Genomic DNA, 15,371 nt, shown 5'->3' on the forward strand with positions numbered 1-15,371 from the left:
GAACACCTCGAGCAGGGGCGACGCACGTGTCAGGCCGGTCAGGCCGGAGTGGTGCTGGGGAATCCCTGAGACGTAATGGGAGCTGCACAGCCAGGGCCGGTGCACCCCAGCAGCCTCACCGAGATCTTCGTTCCCCACCCAGTTCGGCAGGAGAGGCAACAGAGCTGCCATGGGGGCTGCACAGCCAGGGCCGGTGCTCCAGCTGCCCCCTCCTGCCTCTGCCTCCCCTCCCTCTGATGGGACTGCTGCTGCTGTTGCAGAGCTAGAGCAGAGGAGCCACGGACACCTCAATTCAGCGCAGTGGGGGCAGCTGAATAGGCTGCTGCAGGATGTTATGGATATTTTTGGCGATGCGACCCCATTTTACCATAGTGCAAGGATTGTGGAAGTTCAAGGTAACGCCTTTTGTTCTGTGCAATGCCCCCCCCACTTTTGAAGGGTTGATGGAGCGTGTGCTCAAGGACATTCCATGGAGCTGCTGTGTGGTCTACTTGGACGACCTGCTGGTGCATGTCAAGGGCTTCGAGGACGCTGTCAGCAACCTCGACGAAGTCTTCGCTGCCATTGGTCAGGCTGGACTATGGCCTAACCCAGGAGAATGCCCCTTGCTGGCCAGATAAACTCAGTTCCTGGGGCACCTGGTCAATGAGCACGGGGTGACCATGGACCCAACCAAGGTTGGCCCCAGCCAACCACCACAAGCGAGCTGAGGAGCTTCCTTGGCCTAGCATCCTACTACAGGAGGTTTGTAAAAGAGTTTGCCACCATCGCCAGTCAAGAAGGGCTGGCGGTTCAACTGTTCTGATGCCTGCTCGGTGGCTTTACAGCAGCTAAAGCCGGACCTCTCAGACCACACCTCTCTCACCTGGCTGCTTAACTTCAAGCAGCCCGAGGGCCAGGTGGCACTGTGGCTGCAGATCCTCCTGGAATAAGACTACGAGATCAAGCTTAGCTAAGTAAGTTAGTGTTAGCATTAGCCTTAGCTTCAGCTTCCCACAGTTAGCTCCCATAAGCTGTGGGTTGCTACAATATGTAAATAAGGCAATCAGAGCAATGCAATTCAAGGAGTCCACCTTGAACAATTGCAACAACGGAGAAGAAAAACTCCCTAATGCAAGAATCCTCCAACATAACCAGACTCCTGGAGGGCGGCCATCTTGCTCAGTTGCTTGGGATGAGTGGAGAGGGGAGAAAGGTAGGAAATGGGGGTTACAATTCTCTGTTGGTCTTGCTGGTCACTTTAACTCCAACCCAATGCCCCTGACAAAAGCAGTCCTTGGTTCTATAGCAACAGAAAACCTGTATTTAAGTAACATGCATTTGGTGCCAGAGCTGGTTCAACCTGCAAACCTGTTTTATTTAACTAAAACTGCAATTAGCGCTACCTCACAACACTAATTTACCCTTAACATTTAGCTACCTAACTAGCACCATGTGTTCTTGTATCGATTACACTACAATTATGCAAATCTAATAAAAGATACTGTCAATGTCATTTCATTTAGTGCATGTTAGTTGTGTTATTGAGGCGGTTTCCAAGTGAGAGTGGGTGCTCTTTGTTTATTAAGATCTTTGTGCCTGATTTATACAGTAGGTACCTGTCTGATTGGCTGGATTGAGGAGCAGGGAATGGATTCCTTTGTTTTTTGGTCTTGACCTTGCTGGTCACAATAACAAGTGGATTTGGAACCAGTAGGCTCTGAACCAACCCTGGAACTGGCTCAGTACAAAAGGTGTATTAATGTGCAGATTTTGGGCCTCCCATCAGTTTCATTTGGCCACACCTACATTGATAAGAAAATCTAAAAATGTCCCTTAAAGTGAATTCTAAATAGGTAATTAGGTAAATAGGTAAATGATTAATTTGCTATTACTAGTAATTTTGTAAGGCTTGATGGATCATTATTATGCAGGAGTTTTTTACTCCAAAACACAAATGCGAACCTCATTGTGTTATCATAGCTACAGTAGCTACTCAGACTCAACAACTTAATGAACCCTTAATGTCTGTAGAGGTGACTGTGGCTCAGTCGGTATAGCAGTTCACCACAAATTCCAAAGTTGTTGGATCGATCCCCAGCTCCTTCGGTCACATGTCGAAGTGTCCTTGACACTGAACCCCAACTTTGTTGCTCCCGGTGAGCTGCATAGCAGCTCCCCATTCGGTGTGTGAGTGCGGTTGATTGCAAGTGTGAATGGGTGAATAAGAAGCAGTGTAAAGCACCAATAGGTAGAAAAGTGCAGACCATTTACCATTTGTCCTAAATTTCAAAGAAAACAATCTAGTTATTTTGTTAGCTTTATCTCACAACACTTATTTGACAGTTGCAGCTGCAAGTTCTTAACAGAAAAGGTCAATATTGATGTGTTATTACTAATAAAGCAGCCGTCTTTTTTTTACCTTTGAAAAAAAAAAGACTTGCCTTTTTCTGGGTGTGATTGTACTTAATCCTAAATATGTTTTAAGTCAAACACTTTTACTCAAATATTGACTTTGTGTACTTCTTTGTGTGCTTCTTAAATCAAATCTTCATTAATATAGAACCTTTTGTACAGATTTATGCGATTGAAAAGTTGATCAAAGTGGTCCCAAACAAACCAAACAAGGAGAATAAAAGATAAAAGCAAAACAGTGATAATAATGTCCACAAAACATTATTAACTGTAGATGTACAGTATGTATTTGTGAACACTTGACCAAGTGCAGTACAAATTGATGCAGGTTTCATTACTGACTGTGAAGACTTCCACCTCTATAGCTTCTGCTACTGTTCAGGTGGTGCTATACTCAGAAACTCTTCACAGTACTTGAAATTAAAGGAGATTCAGATGGCAGCTCCCCTGTCCTTCAGTAGAGACTGTTTCTGTGCCAGTAATTAGTCATATTCAGTGCTTGTCTCCAGGAAGATGCAAACCACTTTTGTTAGATGAAAAGCTTACAATTCAGAAGCGGCTTTACATAAACAGCCTAATTTTCACATTAATGCAAATGCATTCTATAAAATATAAATCCGCATGTGAAATGTTTTGGCGAAAGGTAAAAACAAATGGTTGTGACATTTTTATGCAGCATCACTGCAGTATTTTTTTTTTCAGATTGTTTGGACTTGGTGTTGGTCTGTGTAGATACTAGGGTTTGTCAGCTGTCAATTTAGAGCTCATTGTAATTTATTTATTCAGCTTTTTAATTTGCTGTGAGCTTCAGGAGGCTGTTTGTGTGAAGATTTTGCTCATCGTTGCCCAACCCCCTTAACAAGAAAAGTAAAAATCCATTACCAATCAAATCCACAGCACAGTAAGGCAAATGCTTTCCTTTCATCCACTCACAGGCTGAAAGAATTTCCATGAGCCCCACAAATGCAACATTTTATTTCTCAGCTGAAGAACACATCATTTCGTCTGCACTACTTTCGACTACTGAGATGTGTTTTAAAGCCAAATCCCCTCCTTGCTTGGCATTTGTATTCAAACAGAGAAGCAGTAAAAAGTAGACCTATTTAGCATCAACAAAGTTCTAATTCTTAGGAAATTCAGCATCTGTGAGACCAGGGGATCAAAGAGCTCTGAATCCAAGCCGTTATCTCTTCCTACAAAACATCTCCTGTTTGGGCTTTTCACCCCTTTTAACCCTCCTTCTCCTTTGCCTACATGCTCCGGCTCTGCAACTCAGGAAATGTTTTCTCATATTTTACTTTGTCTCTGAGGAGGGATCTCTGTGAGCTTTGCAGGCCATGAAAAGCCAACAAACAAAATATCTCCATCCCTGAGATTTATTACTGTCTGTCCCACAAATAAGAACCTGCACTCCAGACTATTAATCCTTTACACTGTGTAAAGCTAGAAATAGGAAAAATAACGACTATGCACTTATCCTGTCACAAATTACTGTCATAAGCAAGAAATTTTACATCACCAGACTTTCTCAATTATTTACCAGACTGCAGATGCACAGCCAGAGTTCATTTAATTTGCATGAAGTGCTGCTTGACAAAATCGGATGTCAAACTGTTTTGACACCTGTCAAATAGTGTGCAAACGAAACTCCTTTGCTCTTTTTCTTTAAGGCCTTTTTATTCACCTGCTTTGGATGTTATCAGGCTATTCACTGGCCAATATCTGATGTTGTTAGCCCCATAGATATGAGCCAGTGGACACCTGCTCCACATGTTAGGTCATTGTCATGTGATCTTATGTGTCACTATGTTATTCAGTTAGGTTTATGGTTAGTTTTGGCAAAAAAACAGTTAAGGTTGGGGAAAGATCGGCTACACTGAGTTCAAATAATTTCGAATGACTTCCCTGTCGGTTCGGACACCGTTCAAAAGTGATTGTTGTAAAAAGTGACAGCCCCAAAGGAAACTGAAGAACCAGTGTGGACTGTGTAGTTCCAAAAATTCTCAAAACAGATTCAGACCTGCTTTACTAAAATCACAGGCTGATCTTTCATGAGTTGTTTGAGTTTACATAAACAGCCTAATGCAGAACTAATGCAAGATAAATGATGATATCACGTTGTTGCTTCTGATATCATCTTATTTTTCAACATAAAATATGTTGATATGTTTTATGTTGAAAATCAGATCCAAAACCCAGTAGGGTGTAAATATATTTATAACCCTTGGATATTTATTTTTAGAATGTTTCGTGTGAAATATTTGTTTTATGCAGTTTGTTGTAGAGACCCTTTTTGGATCGACTTACACAATGAAGTTTAGTGAATAAAGTTGTATTGTATCCAATTGCATTGTATGGTATTGCATTTAATGTTCAAATCAACTTTTTTATTATTTAAAGTGCCTTTACGACATGTTATGCCTTTCAAAACTTGTAGCAACATCTGGCTGAAGCCCTAAAATATGGCTTTTAGATATGTTGTGGAATTATATTGGGGCAATTTCGCCATCCAGGACCCTTTAAATGTTATTATCACTGTTACAGTAACTGCGAAGGACAATAGCTATGACCATGTTCCATTTTATCACTTCCCACTAATTCACTAGAGCGGAAGAAGCATCTCCACATTAAAGTGTAGATGTTAAAGGATGTGACAATCATGGAAGCTGTAGTACTTATGGAGACCAGACAATTGGAAGCAGGCCAGAATGTAGATATGGTGCTTAGAGAAGGAATATTAAGAAAAACATGAAGCTATGATAAAATACTAATGACAAATTAACATTAATTCAGCCGGCTTTAGCTCTAAAATAGAAATGGAATTTGAAGTGCAATGCATGCAGATGAGCATGTACTATATGGGTCAGTGACAGTACTCACACTAACACCAATGTGTTAATGTTTTGAATAGGGTTTACAGGCCCACAAGGATGATGTCACATCTGTAAAATCAAAAAAAAGATGCATAAAGGAAACTTTATGAATCACTCTCACAACACCAGAAATGCTGTGTGTTCCTATTAGTGTTTGAGGCTTTTTTTAGCTGACAGCAGGCTGCAGCAACAGAGGGTCCCGAGAGGCGAGTGGATCAACAGAGGAATTTGGCCATTCCACTGACATTATTTGTGTAAAAATCAATAGCCCGGACCTCCTGGTGCCCTGGATTTATCTTCTGGACATTTTCTATTTGTGACAGATCTGGGTCCCTGTACAATAGAGGTGGCTTAAATTACTGTTTCAGAGGATAAAACAAGCTCAGTGTAAAGCTAGAAGGTCTCCCATTGCAGCTGGAATGAGACAAACTTAAACATTTCCCTTGATGATAATTTGAATATGTCTCCCTGTGAAATTCTGTGATGTTGTAATATGGTTCTAACATTTACGTTTTGTAGGTGAATACTATGTGTAGTGTACCAAATTATCGATGCGTTTCACTTCATCAACGATGAATTCTTGAATCTTGGCCACAGAAACTGAAGATCAGCAATCTATCAGCTGCTGGAGAGGTGGTTTCTCGATGTCCCAGGAGTTTGGTGGGTGTCAGCGTAATTGATGACAGCCCTACTCCAACCCTTTTGAGTCTGCGTGGAGCTACTTCTGTTCCGAACCACTGGCCACAGATGGCATGCGTAATGACTGTGTTTGTCACTGACATGTGGCAAAGAGAGCAAACCGTAAAGAGGGCTATCGGAACAGTGGATCATCACACTGCAGTCCAACTCCAAGAAAACAAAGACCAAAATAAAGATTTGTTCATACAGTTTGTTCTTTTTTTTTTTTTTACTTTTCACCCTTTAGGCATGTTAACATGTCCCCATCTTAAAAAATAGAAAAAGAAAAAGAAATTGAGGGGCTTCTTAATCGTACATTTGGAGGAATGCTGCCTGTTGCCTTAATGGGCTGAGCATCGCGTTGGGATGCAGAAGGGATCAAATCTCACATCGGCAGGTGTTGGGTTGGGTTGCGGCTGGAAGAGCATCCGGCATAAAAAAAAACTTGCTTTGCTAACATTTGGTCTTCACAGCTGAGTAACCATCAGTGAGTGACACATGATGTAGAGCTGCTTTCTGCTCATTTCTGACTGATTTGCAAAAATCGGATTGTAATCTCTTTCATTTCAGTTTTCGAATTCGAAGAATGTTTTGTTTCTTGTTTTTAAAGTGTAAAATCCAGTTTGGCCTCCGTATATGGCCTGAACTAATTTTGCAGAATGTACTTTCTGCCCCACTTTCTATGCTTGAATGCTATTCGGCCGCTGCTGCTGTGAAAAGAATTATTCTTTTGTTCAGCCAAAGGGTTCAGAGACTGAACAAACATTAACCAAAGACAAGAGATTTGGGCACAAATCTACTGAGTTAATCCTCACACTTTGGAGTGAAAATGGCTGCAGTGGCTGAGGTACTAATGCAAGATAAATTCAGAGTTGTCCAACAATTGGAGGCTTTAGATAATACCACTATGAAAATTCACTGCCTTATCAGTAAAAGGGAAACTTCTAACAAATTAAAAGAAAAGAAGTGGTGAGGGATATCGGAGACCACAAATAAAATACAAAGCTGTGAAGTGCATATAAATGAGCCAGTACTGAAGTGCCAACAATCCATGGTAAACACAGAAAGCTCGAGGCTGATCTGTTCTCATCCACACTGCTGATTTTGATACCAGGCCCCAGTAGAGTCTGAAAATATAGTGTTTGCTATGTTTTTCATTCTCTGAACCCCCCCCCCCCCCCCCCCCCCCACCCCCCTTGACCTTTTGTTCATTATTGACTGCCACTTTGCAAGTAGATTCAAGGTGAGCAGCTGTCAGTGTATTACAGCAGAAGGCTTCAAATGCCCCAAGGTAAAGAACAGGGGGTAATTAATTCTTACTAACATACATACAGAGTCTCAAAAAAAAAAAAAATGAGAAAGAAAATACAAACAACACCAGCTTGTTGGGTTGGGCCCAAAACATGACATGATATTTTTATAACCAAGACTAGGGGTTTACAGCCATTTATACTTATAAGGTGTTGTATGGTAACTTGTTAACATTAGGGGTCTTTTTTGTGATAAAACATTTGAGTATTTGAGTATAATACAGTAACTGTATTGCACAGTTTTGTCTTGGCTCCTATACACATACTTATTTGTATGTGTATTTTATGATTTACGAGTGTAAATTTAATTTGTACTTGTATCTGAATATTTGTGCAAAATCACATTTGTAAACTTTGGCACACAAAGTAATTCTCCCAAGTACAAATCTTGTTTTGCAAGTACAAATACTGACTTACAGATTTCTGGATCTTGAGTGGATCATCTGTGGATCTCATCCTGGGGATACAAATTCTTTCAGCCACATGGATCCTTTTGGGGTGGGGGGGAATAATCAGCCAATCACGTCACTGTTCCTCCAGCCAACCAGAGAGCTGTGATTTTTGAACTCTGACCTCCTAATGTAAACACAATGGAGCTAACATGCTAGCAGGACCACCAGGGAACATCCCGGCTAATGTGCAAGCGAGTTCTTATTTAACATCGATATATATACTTTCTTTTTTTTTTGTCTTGGTTATAATGTAATGCAATGTAACTTTTTCTTTAACAAAATACTAAAGCTTAGTCCATTTTTTTTAACCACACAAATTGTTTCCTTCACTACACTTTGCCCTGTCTGATTTTAAGGCCAGTTAACCTTAAACAAGTTTACAGGTGCATTTGTATGAAAATGGCAGCAAGCACAGCAGAATTTAGTTTTTGCACAATGGTAACACTGAAACAAATCTATGAGAGAGTTATACGGACAGTTTTTCCTTTTTAATGTTAAATTAAAATTACAAGAAGTACTATTTCTATTAGATATGGATACTTTGTAGTTTTGGAGGCGATTTGTGGTACTGTTCAAGTCTTAACATTTAATTTACATTCAAATTATATAGGGGAAAACCAGCCTGCACTAAAGGAAATCGTTTCTCACCTACATAGTTCCACAACTGTCCTTTAGTGTCACAACAGTTTCCTAAAAATCATATGCTTGACTGCATGTAGACATCCGCATTCATAAAAGTGACAAGGGAATGGCTGATATGTCTTCACATTTTGAACTCCTTTGTTATGGACTAACTTCAATACCGGAATAATCTGTATTATCTATCCAAATAATCCTATGGGTCAGTACAATCTCTTGTTCTTTGTTTGAACAAAATTAAACCATGGATGGCACAAAACGTCCTTTTACTAAATGACACAAAAAAGGAAATATTTTTAATTTGGTAAAAACATTTCCATGATCTGACCTCAATTTCCCCACTAATTAAACAATCTGTGAGGAATCTTGGGGGCATCCTCGACAGCAATCTGAGCCTGGAAAATCACATCAAGTCCAGCGTTTTCCAGCTTCGATTGCTGTCAAAGGTTAAGCCGTTTCTGAGCAGAGGGGAGTTAGAAAAGGCAGTTCATGCATTTATCTGCTCACGATTGGACTACTGTAATTAGCGCGTCTGCAGCTGGTACAGAAAGCTGCAGCACGTTTTCTAACAAATACTCCAAGCCATGAGCATATTTCCCCGATTTTATCTTCTCTCCATTGGCTAGCAGTCAAGTCCGGGATCAATTTTAAGATTTAAGCTTTTGTTTTTAAGGCACTTAAAAGATCTTGCTCCACCTTATTTATCCAACCTCTTAAAGCCATATAGGCAATCTGGATAATTGTGCTCACAGGAGCAGAGCCTATTGGCAGTCGCTCGCACCAGATAGAAGAGATGGGCTGACCGTGCACCTACAGTCCGGAACAATCTGCCACTACAGAGCTGCGTCCGGCCCCAGATTCCATGTCTTTTAAATCAGAACTTTAAAAAAACACCTTTTTAAAAAGACGGTTATTTAGTGGAGCAGTAAAACACCATATGTATTTATTCATCTATTTATGTATTTCCATTTTTAGATTGGCTTGTGTTTTTTTTTTTGTGTCTTACAGTATTTTTATGGTGCATTTTATATTTAGACCGGGTAGCTCAATTATTTTATCGATTCCTTGGTTTTTAGTAATTCCAGCATTTATCTGTGGTTCTGTAAATTATTGTTTTTAATTACATCTCTGCATTTTAAATCTGTTTTTTTTTTTACTGTAAAGCACTTTAGTCAACCTGTTGGTTTTTGGAAAGTGCTATTTAAATAAACTTTGATTTGATTTGACCACTTGCCTGATAAAGGTACTATAAGCATCTTTCCCAAAAAACATAACTATACAAATTTCTACAGGGTGTTATCAGATGGAAATATCTTTCAAACCAGAGCTTGTGTTGAAAATGAAGACGCAGAGGAGGAAGTACTGTTGACACCCAAGTCTGACCTCCTTCCACTGTGACACCTAAAAACACTAGAAAACAAGCTTTTAACAGCTGTGCATTAGAAACGCTTCATTAGAACAGAAGAACCTTTGTCAACACAAAATTTGCAACTCATTCAAAACGATAACCCATTGGGTAGCCAGGTGTTTCTCTGGAGTTGTTAGAGGCATTAACACTTTGAGTTGCATCACATCTTACAAAGTAAAGTGAGCTGCTGGTGGTACTAAAGTCAGCACACACACATCTGATGTCATTGCATGTTAGAATAGCTTTAAAAAAAAAAAGTCATCCTCATTCTGGAACTACAGTATGATATGGAGGCAATGTCCGCTTGCAACCCAAATGGTGATGCAGGTGGTCAGATAACAAAGACGCCTTTTTAGAGTTCAAAAGTTCCAACCTCACTGTGTATCGCACATTAAATGACTAAGATCTGAAAATGTATTGCGGATCACTTGCATTTACGTTGCATCATTTCACTTCTGCTTTTGTGTTGTTTGCTGGAGGGTGAAGGAGGAGAAAGTACAGTACAGTGCTCGTACCTCAAGGTCAGCACATAAATAATGGTGGAGGCAGAGAGAGTAAGTGGAACACAGCTGGCAAATGTCCAACTAAAATGATGGAAGTGATGGGTAAATATGAGGCCACTATGACCAAGACTCCCAATTTCTAGGAAATCTCTGAATTTTACAGTATGCTACACATTATCTATTGCTCCAACAGAGGTCTGGTGATTTATGAGTTCAAAGTCAGGACCAGAACCATGTCCAGATGTGGTCAATGCTGAAGGAAAATGCTGGTAACTTCCTTAAATTACTCAGCTTCGATGTCCTAAACATTGTCATCAGATCTAAAAAGTTAAGTGTCTTTAGTTGATGAGTGGCATGTTTACAGGACAAAGCCTGTGGGCATTGAAATCGCTGAACCATTCCTGTAAAAATAATGTATCTCCAACTAAAAACAGCCCCAGGATGAGTTTAACGTAGTCAGCAAAATATTGGCTATAATGTGGCTTCGTTTATATTCTCTACATTTGTATTGTCTGCCTTAAAATTCACAGTGTTCTATTATAATTACTCATTGGTTTGCTGGAAATGCTTGATCAGTTCCATCTCTTGGGCAATTAAAACCTCCAGATTACTTACTCAATATTGTTTTATTTTCAGTTCACTTCATTTGCTCTGTTGATTGGGAGGCAGCAAGTTCATCTTAAAAGAATCGAAGTTGGGTTTTTTTTGCACATTTTCCAACATTGCAAAGCATCCAGACATAATTCGAGTGGAAACTAGGAAAAACAGCGAGCACTGGGTTTAGAGTCTGCAAACCTTAGAAGTGCTTGCGGGCAGATTTTCTTAAAGGTAAACTTAAGTTTAAGCTAACTAGGCTCTTTCTCACCTGTTTCCAGACATAATGATGAGCCACATGTAGGATAATTATCCCCTAAACTTCATATTTACCAGTACACAGATTCCTACATGTTTCCACTTGTCATTCAACTGTATTAGGAAACACTTCATAAATGCCTATTGTAATATATAAAGGACTGGACGTCTTGTGATTACATGCTCCTTAATTTAGAAAAAATTTGGGCTCTAAAGAGTTCAAAAATATGGTGTCCAACCATAAAGTTACCTTTAGAAATTTTTGGTTTTTGACAAGAAAATGTTCCATTTACACATTTAAAAAAATCTCAGAAACAGCCTTCTTTCACCTGCCCAAACAATAGAAACACCAAACTAGTCCATGCATTTGTTAAAAGCGTTTAAACAGCAATTCCCTTTAAGGAAGTCAAGTTAACCCCAAATGTGACTGAATCATATTTCTCCTTCATTAGCTCCTTGCAATTGGCTCACCTCATTTCAAATGCTATACAAAGCCTTTAATAGTCAATCTCCGTTCTAACTTAAAGACCTCATAGTACTGTATTATCTCAATAGAACACTTTTAGACAGTATTGCAGTGTAAAAATAGCAGTTGCTTTATTTGGACCCAATTAAACTCATGTAACACCTGAAAAGAAATGTGATTCCCGATGCATTAAATAAATGAATTGCAACGGTATAAATCTTCTCAAGTTTCTTTCTCGAGTTAATTCTATCAGTGTAGAACTGCTCAATTCATGTGTTCGCATAGTTTTAATAAAGTTTAGGACTGATTCATACCTTATAAAACTTAAACAGAAAAGAAAAGACAGAACACACCAAATCAGAGACAAGTGTTGGAGAAGCGGGGGAGAACACACAAGTGCTACATCATTATTTAAAAACTATCTATGAGGGTTTGTTACACTTTACAAGTACATAACAACACCTCCAGACGTTAACACCTATTGTGTCGTCTCTTGCATCTCACTCCTTAATTTGTTTTGTTCACATTGGAAACAAGTAGCTCCTTTATTGTGTATGCCAACAATGCATTTAGGGAAAAATGTCTATACCTTTGGTTGTAATGGCAGGCTGCTCCCCAAGTAGCAGTTTTAGCCTCTTGGCGTGGATTTTACCCTGGTAGTGTGACTGTGCCACCACTGCTGAGGTGAAGGACATGTTACACAGCGTGCAGCACTTGTTCTTGTCCACGTCGCCCTCGTCACCGCCCTAAAAAACACAAGTTACATCAATTATAAATTAGTCCATTGCAACATTTATTTATCCTTGAATCAGGAATAAATAAAACATGTTCTATTGTGTGGCAAGTACAGTGTAGAGTTCCAAAAAGATAAGTGCACCCAGAACGTGACTGATATGTACAAATTCTTGTACAGATGGGAGGCGGTGCAATCTCTTCACCTGAAGCATTTACATCTGGATGGGATTCAAATGTAGTACATTGTATTTCCACAGGTGACGGTAGGGCAAAAATGGCTGATAGTGGACTTATGCCTGGGACTCCATCTGTGCACGTTATGCCGAGAGAATGCAGAGGACACGGACCAACGTACCACGCAGAGGTAGATGCTACTGTTTTTACTGAGATGTGAGAGGAAGGAGAGGAAAACAGGCAGGCAAGGTCATGGGTGGACATATGCAGGCTGGAGGCAAGAGGCAAGGCAGGTGAACTCCATGACCTCACAGTCAGTGAGCTAAAAGTGAAACACCCAAACGCTAATAGTGCAAAATAAATAAATAAATACAAATCAGCAGAATAAGGTGGTGTTAAAAAGTCTGAGATAATCACAGTCATTGTCAACTTCATAGTTTTTAATCTTACACTTGCAGGGGAGCAAGATACTGTCTGATTTGCTTTGTACAAGTATGGGAACAATCACTTTGGAAGTAATCATTCACATAGTGCTTTTTCGATATTGGTAACATTTAAAACTCTATCATTTTTTATTCTCCTTGCAGAGAAAACCAGGTGCAGAGGTTTAGCTCAATTGTATTGCCCAAACTGTTAAAGACTATCACAAGCAAGAGCAGAAAAGTAGCAAATTAAATGCCATGTAATTGGATGCAAAAACACATCCTCCTTATTGTTAATCCGGAAAACGATGGAGTTGCCAGAGACTCCATATAGATGTAACCGCTGCCAGTGACATCACTGCCACTTGCATGTTGCTCTAGAATGCAGTGTAAAAATAAACGATGATGCAACAAGAGTGCTTGTTGCCAACCTCTTTTTAAAGGGGCTCCCATACAGTTCTGGCAGAATTTGACAGCCATGGCTTCACCCTCCCGCTCCCCAGTGGATGCCCATCCCTCCATCAATGAATCTATTAACTGTAACCACTTATCCTGTTCAGGGTCACAGGGGGGCTGGGGCCCTATCTTAGCTGTCATTGGGTAAGACAATGAAATTACTATCTTCTTCTTTTCCTTTCAGCTGTTCCTTTTTAGGGGTGGCCACAGCCAGTCATCTAACCCTATCCTCCACATTCTCTTCTCTTACACTGAATATGTGGTGTGATGTCCTCTCTCACTACATCCATAAATTATCATATTAAGCTGAACAACAAAAACAGCCAAACTTAAACAGTGGCCTGTATACATGTGAACATGAGAGGCTACCACGCTGCTATTTCCAATTAGACACTTGAAAGAAATGCTATTTGTGTTGAGCTGTAATCTGACAGAGACCACTTCTCTCTGTGTTGATGTAAAGCATGTGATCTTGTAACAGTCATATCATGTAGACATAAATCTGTTTACACAATCACTTTGTAGAGACTGCACTTCTCCTTGGGAGCAAATCCGTTATAGTGTAAATAATTATATTTTAAGGTGGATGCAAGTTAATGTAACGTCCTTTGAGATGATTAAAGTGGGGCTGTGTGTGTGTAAATGGTCTGCGCTTATATAGCACCTTTCTACCTATTGGGCCTCAAACAGCACTGCTTCTCATTCAGCCATTCACACTCACAATCACACACACTCACAACACCAATGGTGAGCTGCTATGCAGATGGCCAACACTCACCGGGAGCAACTAATTTGGGGTTCAATGTCTTGCTCAAGGGCACTTCGAGCCGGGGATCGAACTGCGGGATTGGTGGATGACCCTGTGTGTGTGTGTGTGTGTGTGTCTCACAGTGTGATAACAGAAGAACACTGCTGAACTCTGAGTCATTCTGACACACACAGTTTTTGCAGCTGCCCTTAGCACTGTCTGTGTTTAACAAACACGTGTGTACAAACTCACAGACACACACACACTTCCGTCAGGCACTAGGGCAGCAGCAGCAGGGCCACTATTTCATCATATTTGCAAGATTTCATGGTTATAATGAGCAAATATATATTCAGGATGAGACCAAAATATACCAGGAGATGAGATGCCACCTACGAATAGGAAGGAGACATCATTTCATGCTTAATTAAAACTGTATAAATGAGGAACTAATTGCAGGGAAATGTAATTAATGAAGCGCAAGGTAAGTGTACGTTGCCAGATTGACATTCGCAAGTATAATGAACAAACTTCAAATCATTATGTAAAATGATTATCTAACTTTGGGAATGTGGAGAAATCCCTGATAAGCTCAGCAACATAGTTATAATTTTCTTATTTATTTTGCATTCTGGGTTTCAGAAAACCAATGAGTCATCTGAAACTCAAATCATCCAACCGCTGCCATATGTCATCAGTCATGTATGCTGGGCTTCATTTTTGTCTGTGTGTGTGTGTGTGTGTGTGTGTGTGTAATCTCAACCTAACAGTGAGAAATAATTGGACTTCTGTATTGGCAGAATATACTGCTGTGCTGCATTTCTCTGAATATGTAACTGATGCAGGGCAGGGCAGGGTAAACCCACACAGAGAGGGAGTGTGTGTGTGTGTGTGTGTGTGTGTGTGTGTGTTTTGAGGAGGAGGAGATTCTGTCTTATTCCTATTTATATGAAGCGTAATAAAATAATCTTTTTGATTTGCAAGCGGTAAATTCTCTTTGGTACAAGTGCTGTGCTGCACATTTCTATCTCGGTTTAACTGAAGCACTGTATTGGTGGCGTCAACGTGCTCAAGCTTGCAGAGTCTCCACCTAAGATGCAACATTGTTTTTCTCACCCTGGAGTCAACGGGCTTCACTGCTCCTTGAAGTAGTAGCTTTATACTGCAGCTCGCCTTGGCTGGATTGGACTGATCCTGGTTTTAGCCCTGGATAATGCCTGGGCTAAATCCGGAGGTCAGGGAACACTCTCTACTTATGTGT

General features: G+C 40.2%; 1 protein-coding gene across 1 annotated transcript in view; it reads right to left on the reverse strand.

Annotated features, from left to right (window-relative positions):
• Positions 1–15,371, reverse strand: part of zmat4a (zinc finger, matrin-type 4a) — a 132,105-nt gene that overhangs the window by 49,652 nt on the left and 67,082 nt on the right. The window contains 1 exon segment of the mRNA XM_067522309.1: positions 12,165–12,321. Within this exon segment, the coding sequence (XP_067378410.1) occupies positions 12,165–12,321 (157 nt within the window).

Source organism: Channa argus, chromosome 11 (assembly GCF_033026475.1).
Source record: "Channa argus isolate prfri chromosome 11, Channa argus male v1.0, whole genome shotgun sequence".
Lineage (NCBI taxonomy): Eukaryota > Metazoa > Chordata > Actinopteri > Anabantiformes > Channidae > Channa > Channa argus.